The sequence below is a fragment of the Canis aureus genome, chromosome 37 (genome assembly GCF_053574225.1).
Source record: "Canis aureus isolate CA01 chromosome 37, VMU_Caureus_v.1.0, whole genome shotgun sequence".
In the NCBI taxonomy this organism is placed as follows: Eukaryota; Metazoa; Chordata; class Mammalia; order Carnivora; family Canidae; genus Canis; species Canis aureus.
In genome coordinates this window covers 24,487,744-24,505,726 of record NC_135647.1, presented here as the reverse complement: position 1 = coordinate 24,505,726, position 17,983 = coordinate 24,487,744, and the positions used below count along the sequence as shown (strand labels likewise).

The 17,983-nt window shown below is 39.0% G+C and overlaps 1 protein-coding gene across 2 annotated transcripts in view; it reads right to left on the bottom strand.

Moving 5' to 3' along the window:
• Positions 1-17,983, bottom strand: part of GMDS (GDP-mannose 4,6-dehydratase) — a 575,871-nt gene that overhangs the window by 97,694 nt on the left and 460,194 nt on the right. For both annotated transcript variants that reach the window (XM_077886286.1, XM_077886287.1), the window contains exon 8: positions 11,359-11,477. In XM_077886286.1, the coding sequence (XP_077742412.1) occupies positions 11,359-11,477 (119 nt within the window). The remainder of the gene's footprint in view (positions 1-11,358; positions 11,478-17,983) is intronic.

Sequence of the window (17,983 nt, the reverse complement as noted above, 5' to 3'; positions counted from 1 at the left end):
TCTGTTTTTAAAAATCTTTAAAACAAAACAAAACAAAAAAAACCAAAAAACAAAAGACCATATCTTTGTCTTTGTCTTTACATTCTTTGTCTAATTAATGTTAGTTTCCTACGAAATGTTTTTTTATGGAAAACAAATGTATAAGTCAGCGAGTAAGGAAGAAAATATAAGTGAATGAAAACTGATTTATACAAAGTAATTCTAATTAAAATTTTTTGTTCTATATATTACAATTCAGAAACAAAATTACCTTAAGAACACTACAAATAGGACATTGGTCATGGGTTTATGGACTTTCACATAGTTCGGGGATTTAAGCAATGCCAAATGTTTCAAAATGTGACATGTTATAGGAAAGCATGTTACATTTTCCAAAAGATAAGCTCTTGGGCATTCTGCAATTTTCAGGTTATGTTATTCTGCGGAGTTTCCAGTCCTCTCTGGTCTACCTCTTTCAAGCCATAGGAAAGAAGAGAGGTGTGAATGACTCCTGGGTTTTAGTTTTCTTCATCTCATCTTAGTGCACTCCTGATTTTACTCACAGCAGAAATAGAAAGTCTAGAGAACTCTTTTTACATCAATTTATCAGATGATAAATTCAATTTGATTGCAGTTAAATTCAGCTGGCACTTAAGTCCTGGAGATGTGACGGATAGAATGGAAAAGGAAGAAAAAGAACAAACAAGTTGCAAGTGTGCCCTGGACTGTTCTCACGGGAGGCCCTGGAATTTTTAAGACTTTTCATTTTTAAGCAAGTGCTCCCCCCTCCTCCGAGAAACCCCCTATAACCAAATCCCCCAATTTCCAAAAATTGTTTTTCCATAATTGATTTAAATTAAACAGGTGATTTATTTACCAGCCGTCTGACAGTACAGTGGGGGTAGTAATCGGTTCGGAAGAGAAGGAGAACCAGATTGTCCCCTGCAGGAGCCCACGGGGCCGTCCACCAGTCACAGGCAACCCACAAGGCACAAAGGGATTAGGGACCCGACTCGGGGATTGTCACGCTTCCTGTCAGAGCGGAGATGCCACAGCTCCCTCAGGCTGGGCCACTGCAGGTGTGCCCCGTGGACCCGCAGCACGGGCATCTCTAGGATCTTGTCGGAAATGCAGAGTCTCAGGCCCCGCCCGGACCTACTGGTCCCAAATCTGCATTTTAAAAGAACTCCCAGGGATTCAGAGGCCAGTGAAGGCGGAGAACCAGTGCTCTGGGGCAGGCGGCTCCAGCAGAAAGGCGCTCTGATCCTGAGAATGGCCAGGTGCTTCTGAGAAGGGGCCGGCCGTCGAGGCGGGGACAGGGCCTCGCTGTGTCCCTGCCGGCCCTTCCCTGCGGCGGCCCGCTTGCTTCTGCACCGCCCACACGCATCGGCCAGACCAGTCGCCTCATCTCATCGCTTCCACATTTTACTTATCCCTTGTTCTCACTGTTGATCAACGTTTTCAATCAATTACCCGTTTTATTAATCACCAACACTCAGAGCTTCAGAAGCATCAGCCACTGTTTCAGGTGCTTCATGTACATTTAACCCGCTTAGTCCTTACTGGGTCCCTGTGAGGCGGGAACTCTGCTACCCCCGTTGCACAGCGGGGAAAACGGAGCCACAGGGATGGTGAGTGACCCCTTGGAAGGTCAGGGCTGGGGGGCCAGCTCAGGAACGTGGCACGGGGCTGTGCTTTTACGAGACAGTAGCAGCCACACAGTAGAGATACGGAGACGCGTCTCGGCCCCGGGATCCAGCAGGTCTGAGATAAATTAGACAGAGGCATGCACCCCGAACGGCCTAGAAAAGCCTGGCTCCCCAAATTACAATAAATCTACGAGTCGCTGAGGTACAGAGCTATCCCTGGCCTTCCAAGTTTTGTTCAGACCTCTGTGTTTGCTTTGCTCCTTGCCGCCCAGTCTCTGACTATGTGGATGCCGTTCCCGAGGAGGACCTGCTGGCCCGTCACAGCTCACAGCTGCAGCGGGGACTCTGGAGCCCACGGAGCAGCCCCGGCCCAGCACAGGAGATTGCCTGTGGCTTCCCCGCTCTCTTCCAGCTGAGATCGGTATGCTGATGCATGGGGCCCAGAGAAGATCCAGAGGAAGGAAATTGAAAAAAAACAAACAATAGAACATAACTTGCAGACAGCATTCGCAAAGCCATCATGATTTTATTATCTAGCCCTGAGAAGGAATTTTGTATCTTCGGATACAACTATGAAGAGCATGCACCCTAAGCGCCCTGTTCCCACCACCCCCACGGTGCGACGCAGGGAGACCTGCAACAGGTAGTGGCGCACAGGTGGCCAGGGCTGCCAGTGAGACGCGCTGCCACTCAGAAGACTCTTAGGAAAGGGCCAGGGAAAAAAAAAAAAAAAAAGAAAAAAAAAGGAAAGGGCCAGGGCCAGGTCTTCAGTCTGCCTAGAGTGATTAGCACCTCACGCACGCCAATCTCTCTTTTCTGGAAGAACTGGGAAAAGGCTTTTCGTTCCACCAAAATGTTATAAACCACTCAAAGGCAATGTTTAGCTTACCACCAGAAGCTTGATTTGTGGTTAGTCTGCCTTTTGAAACAAAATGAAGGCCATTGCCTGAAATTTGAAATAGAGTTTAGTGAGACTGACTCAACTGCCCTACTGGGCTCCTTGGAGAAACTGCCAACCGAGGCAGTACTTCCGGAGGAGGGAAGGAGTTCGCCGAACGCCTCCCTGTTCTTCAGGTTTGAATGACAGCAGGACACTTCCCAGCGGGTGATCCACAGAGCTCCTGTTTTTATAAGTGCTTAATATAAACTTAAAAATTAAGCTCGGAAAATGCTGGGTTAAACAAAGTTAAACAGTTCTTTGGCTGGCAATTCTCCAGGGGGGGGTCATATTCAATATTCTGTATTTTCCAAATGAACTAGACACGGAATGCTTTCATCGACATCTCCTGGAATAGCGTCCCACTTTGTGAGAGACTGTGCGAGGTCTGAAAATAGGCATTCAGCTCATGGGAGCACAGGTCAGAGCATGGCCTGGTGAGTGGAAACAGAACATTATCTTCAAGACGGGAGAACGGCCAAGTCTCATCCCCTTTTTGAAAGAGAGTCTTCTTTGGGGATTCATCTGTAATACTACCCCTAATTAAAAAAAAATGTGTAAGGTGACTTCTTACTAAAAGAGGATATAAGTTCCTCACAGACTATTTGGATGCAGAGCAACATACACAGTAGAATATTCAAGTTGCCCATAATTCCACAGTGTAGAAACTGCCATTGTTAGATTTTTGGTGTGTTTTCTTCTCATCTCAACAGTCATAGTTTTAGGGAGTTTAGATCACACAACAGACCTAGGCCTTGTATCCTTTTTTTTTTTTTTTTTTTGACTTAACATTGTTGTAATTGCACTTCATGTTACTTAAAGTCCTCTTAAGTGTTATTTTTAATAGTGTGATGACATTTGATGAAATTCACTTAGACATTCCTTGATGGTGGGCTTTTACAGTTCCTTGTTTTCTATTCCTTTTATTAAAAAAATCAACTATATTGAGGTATAATTTACAAACAATAAAATGCCTAACAAGTGTTTAGTTTGATGAGTTTTGGAAAATGCATACATTCATACAACCACCACCACAGTCAAGGGTTGAGACATTTCTACCACCGCAAAAGATTCTTTGCTCTTTTTCGTAGTCACCACCCCAAACTTGGCCCATCATACTCAGGGAACCCCTGGTGGGCTTTCTATCAGTCCAAATTACTTTTTCCTAGAATACCATATAAATAGAATTATATGGTATGTACTCTTTTGTGGCTGACTTCTTTCACCAAGCAATTATGCTTAGATTTCAAAATCATTAGATTTTAAGATTCATCCTAGACCTCTCCTTTTTGTAACTAAATATTATTCCACCGTGCGGATACCTAACGTTCATTTATTCGTTCACTGGCTGATTGAATGCTAGGGAAGGCAATGCGTTATTAGGAATAAAGCTGTCACACACGTTCATGTGTAAGTCTCTGTGTGGATAGACATTTTCATTTTTCTTTGGTACGCGTCTTAGAAAATTGCTGGTCACATGATAAATATAGATTTGGTTTTACAAGAAAGCCAAACTATTTTTCAAGGTGGTTGTATCGTTTAAATTTTGGTCAGTAATCTATGAGAGCTTGAGCTCTATCAACATCCTCATCAATACTTGGCATTGTGGTCATCTAATGGGGGTGTAGTGGTATCATATTGTGCTTTTAATGAGCATTAAATAGCCAGTTGACTAGTCTTGTTGAGCATCTTTTCATGAACTAAATAGCTATTTGTGTATTTCCTTGTGGGAAGTTATCTGTTCAGATATTGGATCCGTTTTTTGATTCAGTTATTTGTCTTCTTATTTTTGAGATATTAAGTCATCTTTGCATGTCTAGATGGAAGTCCTTTGTCCGATTTAAGTATTACACTTATTTTCTCCCAGGCCATGCTTTCATCTTTTTTTAAAAAAGAGATACAACAGTTGCCTTTACATTTTCTTAATGGTTGCTTTCAAAGAGCAGAAGTTTTTAATTGTGATATTCAATTTGTCAATTTTTTTTTTTTTTTTGCCTTTTATGGCTCCTGCTTTTGGTGCCCCAAGAAATCCTTGGCTTCCCCCCAAATTGATATAAACATTCACTGCAAAAACACAGAAATCAAAAAGCCATAAAGAATAACAAATTGCATTATATGAATATGTAAAATCTTTGCTACTTGAAAGGTCACTGTGGAGAAACTGAAAAGGCAGTCATGGACTGAGAATATATCTGCAAAACATAAAAACTCCTAGAACTTAGCCTAGTAGAAAAACAAGTTAAGACATGTTTGCTACCTTGAAGTTGCAAAGCCTTTCCCCTATGTTTTCATCTAGTGGTTTTTTAGTTTTAACTCTTATATTTATATCTATGATCCTTTATAATTAACTTCCATGTGCTGTGACTTATAGGTTGAGTTTCACTCCTCCCTCCCCTGTGTGGTATGGCTACTTGTGATTCCAGCACCATTTGTTAAAAAGACCATCCTTCCCCAATTAATTACCTTGATATCTCTGGAAAATTCAATCGGTAGTACAAGTGTGAGTCTATTTCTGGGCTTTGTATTCTGTTCCATTGATCTACAAATTTATTCTTATGTCAATATCATGCCGATTAAGTGTTAAAAGAAGTTTGATCTTGTTTTCAAAATGATTTTAGATCCTTTGCAGTTCCACATACATTTTAGAATAATCCTGTCAATTTCTACCAAAAAAGATTGTGATTTTGATTGGGACTATCGATTAATTTGAAGAAAATCTACATCTTATCAAATTCAGTTCTCTAATCCAAGAACACGGTATATCCCTCTATTTATTTAGGGCTATTTTGGTTTCTCTCATCAATGTTCCTTTCAGGTTGTAGTGTATAAATCTGTCATATATTTTATTAAATTCATCTCTAAGTATTTCACATTTTTCTGGATTGTATTATAAATGGTATTGTGCTTTTAAAAAATATCAGTTTCCATTGTTCGTTAGCAGTATATAGAAATAAAATAGATTTTTATGTATAGATTTTGTATCTTGTGACATTGCTAAATACACCTGTCAGTTTTAGTAGTTGTTTTGGTAGAATACTTGCAGCTTTATATATCATGCTATCAGGGAATAAAGACAGATATACATCTTCCTTTCACTTATTTTTCTTATTTTATTTTTGGCTAAGATCTTTAAGACAATTTTGTAAAAGGAATAATGAAAGCAGACATCCTTGCCTTGATCTTGATTTTTAGGACAAAAGCCTTCAATCTGTCAACATTTAGTATGATATTGTTAATTGTGTGGTTTTCTCAGAGGCTTACTTATCAACTTGAGGAAATTTCCTTCAGTTCTGAGTGTACTGAAACTTCTTTTTAAAAAAATAATAGTCACTGATTTTTTAAAAATGCTTTTTCTGCAACTATCAAAAAATCACATGCTTTCTCTTTTCTGTTTTTTAAAATATGGTGAATTACATTGATTTTTAAGTGTTAAATTCACCTTGCATTCCTAGGATAAATCATGGTATATCAATGTTTAATATATCACTAGATTCAATTTGTTAATATTTTCTTAATGATCTTTTTTCTTTGTTCATGTGGAATACTTGTCTGTATGCTTATTTTCTTGTAATGTTTTTGTTTTTACTATCAGGATAATGCTGGCCTCATAAAATGAGTTAGGAAGTATTCTCTCTTCCAAGTATGTATGGGAAGGGTATTATTTTCTTCCTTAAATGCTTGAAATTAAGTTCTCTAACAGAGATAGAACTAATATTTCTATTTTTTCTTGAGTCAGTTTTGGCAATTTTGTGTCTTTTATGGAATTTATCCATTTCCTCTAGGTTGAAAAAGTCACTGGCAAAAAGTTATTCATAATATTTCCTTATTGTTCTGTTAATATCTGAAGGACCTGTAGTGATGTTCCTTCTTTTATTTCTAATATATATAATTTGTGTCTTCTCTTTTTTCCTGATCAGTCTGGATAAAGGTTTATCCAGGTTGGATACTGATTATCACCTCTGTTTTTTTTTTTTGCTTTCTATTTCATCAATCTGTTCTTATATTTATCATTTCTTCTGTTTGCTTTGGGTTTAATTTGCTCTTCTTCTAGCTTCTTATGGTGGAAGTTTCTCATGATGGATAACTGGTTTGGGATCTTTCATTTTAAAATATTAGTGTTTAAAGCCACAAACTCTCTTTAAGCATTGCTTTAGCTGTATCCCACAAATTTTGGCAGGCTGTTCCCACTTTCATTTAGTTCAAAATATTTTCTAATTTCCCTTGTGATTTCTTCTTTAACCTGTGAGTTATTTAGAAGTGTGTTGTTTAGTTTCCAAATATTTGGGGATCTTCAATTTTTTTTGTTATTGATTTCTAATTGAATTTCATTTTGATCAGAAAATATATTCCTGCAATTTTAATACTTCAAAATTTATAAACTTCTCTTATGGCACTGACTATGGTCTATCTTGATGAATGTTACAAGTGCATTTGTATACATATGTATTCTGCTGCTCTGGGCTAGGTGGGTGGTATGTTCTATAAATGTGAATTGGTCAAGCAGATTTATTATGTTGTTCTGGTCTTTTCTATCCTCAAAGATTTTCTGTTTACTTGTTCTGTCAGTTATGGAGAAAACAGTGTTGAAGTATTCAAATATAAGGTTTGTCTATTTTTTCCTCAGTTCTGCTAGAATTTTAGAATTTTGAACTAATGGTAATGGGGTATATATACATTTAAAATTGTTATGTCTTCTGGGCAGCCCGGGTGGCTCAGCAGTTTAGCACTGCCTTCAGCCCAGGGCATGATCCTGGAGACCCGGGATCGAGTCCCATGTCGGGCTCCCTGCATGGAGCCTGCTTTTTCCTCTGTCTGTGTCTCTGCCTCTCTTTCTCTCTGTGTCTCTCATGAATAAATAAAATCTTTAAAAAAGATAAAATAAAATTTTTATGTCTTCATGATGAATTGATCTTTTTAAATTATGAAATGACTCAGTCCATCTAATTAAATTAAATCTAATTGTTACATAGAAGTATAGCCACTCCAGGTGTCTTATGATCAATGTTTGCATCTTTTCTCTTTTCATCTTTTTACTTTTAACCTATATGTTTATATTTAATGTGTGTCTCTTATTGATGGCATATTGCTTTTTTTTTTCAGGTGCAATAGATCTCCCTTTAGAGCACCTAATGGATGTAATTACCAATACAGTTACTATTTGTTTTATATTTGTCCCATCTGTTATTTGTTCCCATTGTCTCTTCTTTTCTTTTAGACTGAGCACTTTTTAGGATTCCATTTTAATTCCACTATTGTCTTATTGCTATTTTTTGTTTTGTTTTTAGTTGTTTCTCTGGAGTTTGTAGTATACACTTCAACTTACTGAAGACTATCTCTGAATAATCATGTCAATTTACATCTAGTTTAAGAATCTTACAAAAAAAAATCTTACAAACAATATAATAATGAAATGCTTCCATCCTGCCCCATACCTTATGCTACTAATGTCATATAATTTATTTATATATACTAGAAACTTCATAATATATTGTTACAATTTTTGCTTTCAACCAATTACCTTTTAAAGAAATTTTAAAATGAGGGGAAAAAAACTTTTATATCTTTCCCACATATTTACTGTTTCTTTTGATCTTCATTCCCCCATAGAGATCCACTTCTTTGAACTCGTATCATTTTCCTTTTGTCTAAATATTTGCTAACAATATACTATATCAGCCCTCTGTTTGTCGAAAATAGTCTTTCATTCACCTCCATTTTTGAAACAGTTTCCCTGGATATAGAATTCTAGGCTGTAGGTTTAAAGATGTCACTCCGTTGTCTTTTGTATTACACAGTTTCTGATAACAAAACTTTCTTTTATCTGTTCCTCTGTAAGTAATTCTCTTTTTTTCTCGGGCTGCCTTTAAGATTTTCTCTTTAGCGCTTTTTATCAGTAATTTGACTATGGTGTATCCTGGTGAAATTTTCTTTGTGTTTATCTGTTTGGGATATATTAGTCTCTTAAGGATCTGTGATTTTTACTTTTTTTTTTATACCAAATTTGGGGAAATTTTGGCCAATATTTAATTCTTTCTCTGTGCCCTATCCCCTTTTTCCTCTGGGACTGCATGTTAGGTGCAGTTAGGTGTTTGATATTGTCCCTGAGACTCTAGTTGTTGTTTTCTTTTTCCTTCTCCAGTCTTTTTTTTTTTTTTTTCCTTTTTTTTTGTGTTTCATCTTGGATCATTTCTATTGTACTTATGGTTCAACAATCCTTTCTGCTATAGTATCTAATCTGCTCTTGATGCCAACAGATGAATTTTTCATTTCATCTCTTCACTAAACTTATTTTTCTTTAAATATTGGAGCATAACCATTATTTTAATATCTTTGAATGTTTCAAACATCATCTCTATTATTCCCCAGACTGTTTTTACTCATTGATTTTTCTCTTAGTTATAGGTCATATTTTCCTGCTTCTTGATACTCTTATGAATTTTTTATTGAATGCTGAATGTTAAGAATTTTATGTTGTTGATTCTAGTTTTTACAGTCTTCTTTTGAAGAATGTTGGGCTTTGTTATGGTGTGGAGGGCTATTCCTTGTGCCTAGTTTGATCCTTTTTAATTTTGTATTTAAATTTTGTTAGCCTAAGTCTGTAGTTGCCATAACGCTCAGGATTAGCCATATCACTGACACAGAGCCCTCTAGAATCTGTATCACTTCTCTGATGAACAAGGTCTCCCCATTAAGGCTGGCTGAAATGCAAATGCCTCCCAGACTTGAGTAAGCTCTGAGGAATATTCAGTTTGTAGCTTCCAGGTAGTTCTTTATCTGAGCTTACGGAATTTCTTCTAGCACATCTACATCTTATTATTCAGTACAAACTGAATGGGGTCTTTATACAGATTTCTGGAGTTCTTTTTTCTTTGTAGAGCCCACCTTTCTAGTACTCTGCCCCATAATGTTAGGTGACTCAAACTCTCTGAATTCTGACCTCCACCTTTTCAAATCAGCAAAACAGTTGTTTTCTTTGTTGGTTGGAGCACCTTTTCCATGATCTAGGGTTGAGACAGTGCCTACAGGAAGAGGCCCAGAGTGATTGCAGGGCTCATCTCATTTGTTTCTTTTCTAGCAGGATCAAAGACCTAGACTACCTGTTGTTCAATGTCTAAAACAATTATTTCATGTTTTATGTAGTTTCCTTTTTTTTTAAAGATAGATGGTTAAATCTGATTTCTGTCATCCTAACATAGCTCAAAGTAGAAGTCCTTTCTTTTTTTTTTTATTTATGATAGTCACACAGAGAGAGAGAGAGAGAGGCAGAGACACAGGCAGAGGGAGGAGCAGGCTCCATGCACCGGGAGCCCGACGTGGGATTCGATCCTGGGTCTCCAGGATCCCGCCCTGGGCCAAAGGCAGGCGCTAAACCGCTGCACCACCCTGGGATCCCTAGAAGTCCTTTCTTATGTTTCAAAAATGAATCTCTGAAAACCGTTTGGCAGCTCCTCAAAAAAGTTAAGCATGATCACCATATGACCCAGGAATTCAACTCTTAAGTATATATTCAAAAGAACTGAAAGGAGGGACTCAAATGAATATTTGTATACCTACATTCACAGTAGCATGATTTGCAAGAGCCAAAATTTGGAAGCAATCCAATGTTCGACAAAAGATGAATGGATAACCAATGTAGCACATAAATATAATAGAATATTATTCAACCTTAAAAAGGGATGAAATGCTGATACAGACTACAACTGGATTGATTTTGAATACATTAAATTTTGTGAAATAAGCCAAACCTGAAGGAAAGATCTTGTATGATTCAGTTTAGATGAGGTACCAAGAATAGGTGAATTCATTGAGATATAAAGTAGGATGGTGGTTGCCAGGGACTGGGGCGGGGGGCGGGGGGAGGGGGGCGGAATGGCAAGGTTAATGTTTAACGAGTACAGAGTTTTAGTTGGGGAAGATTAAAAAATTCTGGAGATCGATGGTGATGGTTACATAACATTGTGAATATACTTAATGTCATTGAATTGTATACTTAAAAATGGTTAAAATAGCAAACTGTTTTATCTATATATATTTTACAATAAAAAATTACCAAAAAAGGAAAATTTCCATCTGTAATAAAGGATTTCTGACAATCTTTCAAACATTCTAATAAAAATCTGGCTTCAAAATTTGTGTAACACGACACATAAATGCAATGCTGCAATGCATGGTTACAAGCTAGATCATTTTGGCATAAAGTATAGCATTGGCCCAATTGGCAAAACTCAGATAAGATCTGAGGATTAGACAGTAGTAACTTATTATGAATTTCCTGATTTTGATGACTGTACTGTGTTTATGTAGGAGAATGCCATTGTTTATAGGAAATACGCTCAAAAGTCCAGAGTGATGGGGCATCGGGTTGGCAACCTAATCTCAACAGGTCAAAGATAAGAAGATTGTTTGTAATGGATTGAAATGTTTCTCTAAGTTTTTTTGTGGTTTCAAAATTTTAAAATATAGATGAAAGTATTAAAAACAATTGTATAATATTATCACACTGATTTGGTTAGAGTAGAATTACCTACAGTAAAATCACAGTAAACTGTGTTAACCATAGTAATAAGTTGAAATTTAAAAAATTGAAAACCTTTATAAATTTTACAAGAAGATAAACTATAACTGGGATTGGATGCAGTAAAGAACAAAGTCCCTGTTTCACACTGAAATTCCATGTATTGCTTTACAAGAGAGTAAAAAGGTAAAAAGACAAAACCAAGGTGGAATAACAAGCACATACACAAACTTGCCAGTAAATGTCTGATAAATGGCCAGAAATCAACTCATACTTACACAATAGTTTTTCCAATGTGCAAAAATGATTTCTCTACAAATTCTCGAACACTATGGACTTCCCCAGTAGCAATGACAAAATCCTCTGGCTCATCGTTCTGCAACATCAGCCACATAGCCTAGAAAGAGAGAAAGGCAAATCCAAGGTAGAGTTGTATCCAGTTGCCACTTGAGAAATATAATGTTACCAAAAACACGTAATTGGAGGGGTGCCTGGGTGGCATAGTCAGTTAAGCAACCAACTCTTGGTTTCAGCTCAGGTCATGATCTCGAGGTCTTGAGATCAAGTCCCAGACTGGGCTCTGCTCTCAGCACAGAGTCTGCTTAAAGTTCTCCCTCTCCCCCTGCTCCCCCACCACACATGCACTCTTTCTAAAATGAATAAATCTGTAAAACAAAACAAAACAAAAAAAAAACAAAAACAAAAGCAAAAACAACCCCACGCATAATTGGTAAAAGGTAAACTGAGGCACATTAAACATTTTTTCCCCAAGAGTTTACTGGAGCATACATCAGTTCAAATAAGGCAGCACTAAACCAAGGGTGGTTAGGAGCACTGCACCAACAGGGACTTGAAACAGGAGAGCAGACACTGAAGGAAAGTAAAGACATTATGTGATTGGGAACAGTTTAGAGTTGCCTTGTTTGAAAAAGCAGAAGGTTTGTGACTTGTTGTTCTTAAGTATCATTGTGCTGGTTTTGAGTGCATGGACTCTGGCTGAGGTTTGGTTCACTTACATAGGCTATGAAGGCATTAAAAGGCACCTCAGTCAAATGGCCTCCTTGTTTGAATACTTTGACATGTACGGCTAGAAAACGATCATGAATTTAACACCATATTCTAAACACAGTGGTTCTCAACTTTAATGTGCATCAGGATCATCAGGGGAATGTCTCAGCATAGATGCCTGGGACACAGAGGTTCAGCCTCAGTAGACTGGATGACATGTTTTAGGTATCTTGATTCTCACACAGTAGTCCTTGGGCTATGATTTAGGGCAAAAAGATGTTCAAGAGCACCTGTGGCAAAGAAACTTTTTTAAAAAATTTTATTTATTATTTGACAGAGAGAGAGAGAGCAAGAAAGCATAAGCAGGGAGAGGGGCAGAGGGAGAGGGGGAAGCAGACTCCCTACTGAGGAGGGAACCCACCTGGGGGCTGGATCCCAGGACCCTGAGATCACAACCTGAGTGAAGGCAAATGCTTAACTACTCACCCAGGTGACCCAAAACTTTTTGTAGTATGTTTAAGAAAAGATGAGTTTAAAAAGAATTGCCCAATTTTCCTTTATATCATGGGTGGAAGGTAAGAAAAAGTCATTTAAAGACAGATGATTTTCGTCAAAAGTAGAACCAAATTTCCTAACAATAAAGTTGGAAATTTTCCAGTGTGTCAACATCAAAAAGCAAAGTAATCAAGAATCATTAAAGGGAAAACAATTACATAACACACAGTACTGGCACTTTTAAAAAGTTATTTGAGTGGCAACGAGAATGTCTGCACCAGAGTTCGGGGTTCTTCAGGCAGCGTTTCAAGGTCAAGTGCTCAGTGCGTGCATCACACTGGTGCACGTCGTCAACAGGAACGAGAAGTCTAGTTGGGAAACAGGGCAGCTGCAGGTGTGAGGCACAAATGAGTGGCAAGGGTCACAGCCTGGCTCCACTCGGTTATAACAACGTTTACCAGTAGCACACACGACTGTAGTCTCTATAGTTTGGAACTCTACATTAATATTCATGATTTTGTTACACAGACTGAAGATGTAGATTAAAAAACCAAAAGTATAGCGCATACCTGACTGCGGTATGCCTCTAAGAAAAACCCAAGCCCAAAACAACAACTGGGTTTTTTTTTTTTTCCATCATTCTCACCCACTTTTCAAAATAAAATAGGTAAAAATAATAGGCACTTCATTAGAACACAGTCCCCAATATTATGTGTATTAAACTCTTGTTCTAACATTTAAAGAAAACTGTGCTGGTTACACAACCAGTCTCCCTCGCTGCCATCAGGTAAGCTGAAGAATCAGTTGCTGAGGCCAACAGGCAGCTTATTTTTTCTCAGAGGATGTAACCCAAAAAAGTTTAATTCCTCTTTACTCATTTGAATTTGCAGCATCCTTCTAGAAAATAAAAAATAAAAAACAAATATTTCTCTTTTACTTGAAGTTATTTCTTGTGAATATTTTGTATTTTTGGTCTATCCTATGACTTTTATTTATTTTTTTTATTTTTACTTTTTTTTTTTAAGATTTTATTTATTCATGAGAGACAGAGAGAGAGAGAGAGAGAGAGGCAGAGACACAGGGAGGAGCTGAGGGAGAAGCAGGCTCCATGCAGGGAGCCCGACGCGGGACTCGATCCTGAGTCTCCGGGGTCACGGCCTGAGCAGAAGGCAGACGCTCAACCGCTGAGTCACCCGGGCGCCCCTATCTTAAGACTTTTAAATCATATTTTTACTCTGGAAGATGAGACTTTTGGCAGTTTTATGTGTCTTGGCGGTGGGCACACCGGTGGGGGCAATGGCAGTAGACTCAGGTCAGTGACCCCTGGGAAGTAACTAGAGAAGCGTCCTGCCACTGATGCATCACCTGCAAGGGTCATTTTCGCATGAAGAGATGACAGCTGATGAATTTAGTCACAACACTTTCAAAATTCACACTAGTTAAATTAGTATTGATAATAAAATTTGATCATTCTTAAAAGGCACACACCGCAAGATGGCCTCTTCCGGGCACAGCCCAGGAAGCCTCTGTGCCTCCCCGCACGCGGGGCCCTTGCGCTCCAGGACGGCGCTAGGCTGAGAGGAGGCGTGGGCCGGGAAGGCGGCCGGGGGCCCCTGTTGTCGCGGGCCCGGGCACCGGGCACTGGCGGAGGCCGGGGGGGCCTGGCGCTCTGCGGCTCCCGCGGCCTGGAACGCCCTCTGGTCCCATCTGTCTGGAAGTTGGCCTCTCCGAGCGCCCCAGGCCTGGTCCCTGGGATGAACGCACCTTATGTCACTGAGTTGCCCTGGGACGAACGGCACAGGGTATCGCTGGCCTCAACTGAGCCTCCCTTCAGCCAACCTTCCCCAGCTGCGCTGACCCTCCCGGCTCCCCTGAGCGCACACGTACCCGCACACGCACGCACACACACACTTGTTTTGGCTGTCTTCAAAAATACTTCCAAAGTTTGTAGGAAAAACTAAATTATGCTTCTGGCTAGAATTTCTATTTGAACATTTTTCTGAGGGATTAGTGTATACACTTACATGTGTTTTACTCAAATTTCCATTCTAAAAATAACATTTAAAATAGGTCTTTCAGGACTGCTCAGCTTATTTTATTTCTTTTGAAACACTATGTTGCGCTAGAATGGTTTTGAAAAAATTATATTTTTAGTCATGTGAAAGAAGGCAAGAGCTTGCTAAAAATAAAAGGAGAAAATATGATTACTGGTTAATAGTGGATTACTTTAAACACTGGGCACAAGTTCCCTGGTACTTGTTTTGTTCCCCGACAGGAATCTGGGGATCAGTAGGAGCCTCTCACTTTCACTAAAGTGAGTGCCAAGAATCCGCTCTTTTCTTTTCCATCAGACTATCTGCGGCCTTTGACCTATCAATTTCTAGGCATTTCCTCTAAAGTTCATATTGTACCAGACTCCAGTCTGGGAATGGGAAGGGAAAGGATATACAACTCCAGATTTATTTGTTATTACTGAATAGTTTACTGGTTTTAACAGAGGGAAAGGGCTTTGTTTAAATTTCCACTGAGCATAATGAATGGTTATTGACTGGTAAATGAAGAACAGGTGACATTCTGGATTAGAAGATAAATGATCTTGTGTTCTGGTGTGATAATGGGTTAGTAATTTGCCACAAAGCCGAGGCCCAGTGCATCCCATCATGATGCTAGATCATGTCCAGGACACAAAGGCCCCTGTGTGAGAAGTACTCAGCCATTCACCTCCTTAGACAGCTGCACACGTTGATTTGGTCCATTTATTCTCTGATGGATGGTACAACTGAGGCAAAAGCTCACCACTTCTCACCTTCCTGTTCACATGCTGAACACATGACCCATGACACAGCCAGGCCACAATCTGTGATCAAATCACCACGCGGTTTTGGGTTCTGACTACAGAAACAGTTTTGAGGTTACGTGTTTTAGATGTCAGTCCTCTCTCTTTGTTTCTCAAGGAATGAAGGAGAAAGAGGAGAGTCTTCCCACATTCTTTCAGTGCCCTTTAAGGATATGACTGACTTATCCACTTCCTCAGATACTTATTTACTTTCAGCCGTGACCTGATCACCAGTGCAAACAAAAAAATCTCCTGCTTTTTAATCCATCCCACAGGGAGGAAAGACAATCAGCTAAGGAATGTACCGAGGCTTCAGATTCTTCAACATAAGAATGTCCCTTAATGGCAAAGGGACAGTGCAGTTTTCAAATCATGTCTCGCATTCACTGTGCTTTTAAGGCACATGAAGTAGAGAAGAAATCTGACACCACCCCATTGACATTTGAAGGCCGAGTGGAGGTAGTTATAAATATTAGCTAAATCTGGACATGTGTTCTCTCGTAACTGCGTAATTACAGATAGAACCTATCTGTTGTATAGATCTAATTTAAAGAAGTCAAAATAAAACTGTAGAAAATTCGAGTAAAAACACTGCCTCCCACAATCTACTCTCTCACCATTACAAATCATGAACTGCGAAGTAGGCAGCGAAGGACCAGTCTTCCTTCCTGGATTCGGTAGCTGCGAAGGCTGTTCACAGCTGGACCAGTGAAGGAGAACACCCAAAGTACATCACCACAGCCGACTAACTACACCTGATTCCATGCATGCCTTTTGGGGTGTGATGTGTGTTTGTCTTAAAAATCTGGATTCTACAATTGCTTCCACCTCGCCATTAACCTCCAGTTCAGTATCCAAGCCACAAACACTTATTAACTGAGCTGTCATCCATGAATAACAAGATTTGTTAATCAAGGTTATGTTTAACTATGCTTATTTGACTGCTGCTGTTTCAGCCCTGTGCTTTGTGCTTTATGTGCTACTGTCATAAAAATAATCTTAAAACGGAACTACATATATATTTATTTCAGGGGATAAAGTCTATGAAATAATTCTAATAAAAATCATAGGAATTCGAACAAATGGATATTAAAATTCCCAATAAAAAATGCCAACTACGGCTCCATTCACATACATTTTTGTCTTTAAACTTTGTTCAGTAGCCGTTTTCATGGCGACAGCCTGGTATTCATGGTTTGGGTTAGGACTTCCAGTCGTCTGGCCCTAGGTCAGGCCTTGTGCTTTGCAGTGCCCACGGAGGTCGGTCCGAGGTAACCCTCGGACAGGAGGGCATGGGAGACTGCCCACGACTATGACACAGTCGGGAGACAGGTACCACTTAACTATGTAAATTAAACTATATATTAAGAAAAACATCTTGCATAAAACCAGTGGCTGGCCTTGAGGACTTCTCAATCTATTAGTTTTCTTTATGGACAAAAATACTCTGGTTTGAGGGTTCCTTTGATTCAGAGCCCTCTAGACACTTGAAAGATACTGAGTTACTGAAGAGGAAAGGAATCATTAGATAATAAATTAATAAAAACAACAACAACAAAAATAACACAATTTAGAAAGCAAGAGAGCTCTTACTTCTAACTTTTGTTGGTAGCACATTATCCTATGTTGGTATAATATGCACCAAAAGAAAAAGGCTGTGCCAAAATCTGCCCTGCCCTTGGTGCCTTCACTCTAGCCAGGTATGCCGATCCACAAATTCCAAGGCTGGGGGTTAGTTTTTCTCATCCCTGAATGAGGACTGAAAACCTAAAAGCTCCAAGTCTTGTGTTAATCATTCTGAATCAATTTTTCAGGCATACAATATGCAGATTCAAGTTACATATTTATTTCTCCTATCAATCTTTGAGTATATTTCCCTCGTTTATTTGTTGCATTTCTTTTTCAGGCACACCAATTATGCTCATGTTGTATCTCCTTTCTTCTCTCTTCTATGCCTATTATACCCTCCCTAACCATTTTTACACTTGTTCTTTTCCGTATTATTTTGTATGGTTTCTTCCTGCCGGTTCACCTGATTGTTTTCAGTAACACTTATTTTAAATTTTGTTGCTAATGCGGCTTCAGTTTCTGGGCCAATTTGCTTTGTCTCTTCCCTGTCTTTCCTGATTATTTCCAGCTTCACTCTTTCATTTATTTTCTTTAAGCCAGGGGTCAGCAAACTTTTTCTTAAGGGGCAATGCAGTAAATATTTTAGGCTCGTGAGCCATACGGTACCCGACACAATTACTCAACTCTGCTACCGCGGTGCGAGAACAGCCAGAGAGACCAAACAGAAACAAATGGCATGGCTCTGTTCCAATAAAACACTATTTACAAAAACAGTCAACTGGCCCATGGACTGTAATTTGCTCATCTTTGCTTTTAGCAAACTGAATAAAAACATGTTGTGTATGATTTTCTGAAATCGATGGAAAGGAATGAACCGAGCTCCAGTCATGTATCTTTCTTTGAATAATACTCCTCATGGTATGTGCTACTCGTCTGTTTTGCCCCCTTTCTTCTCCTTGCAGTCCTCTCTTCACTCCCACGTCAGGTATAGATCC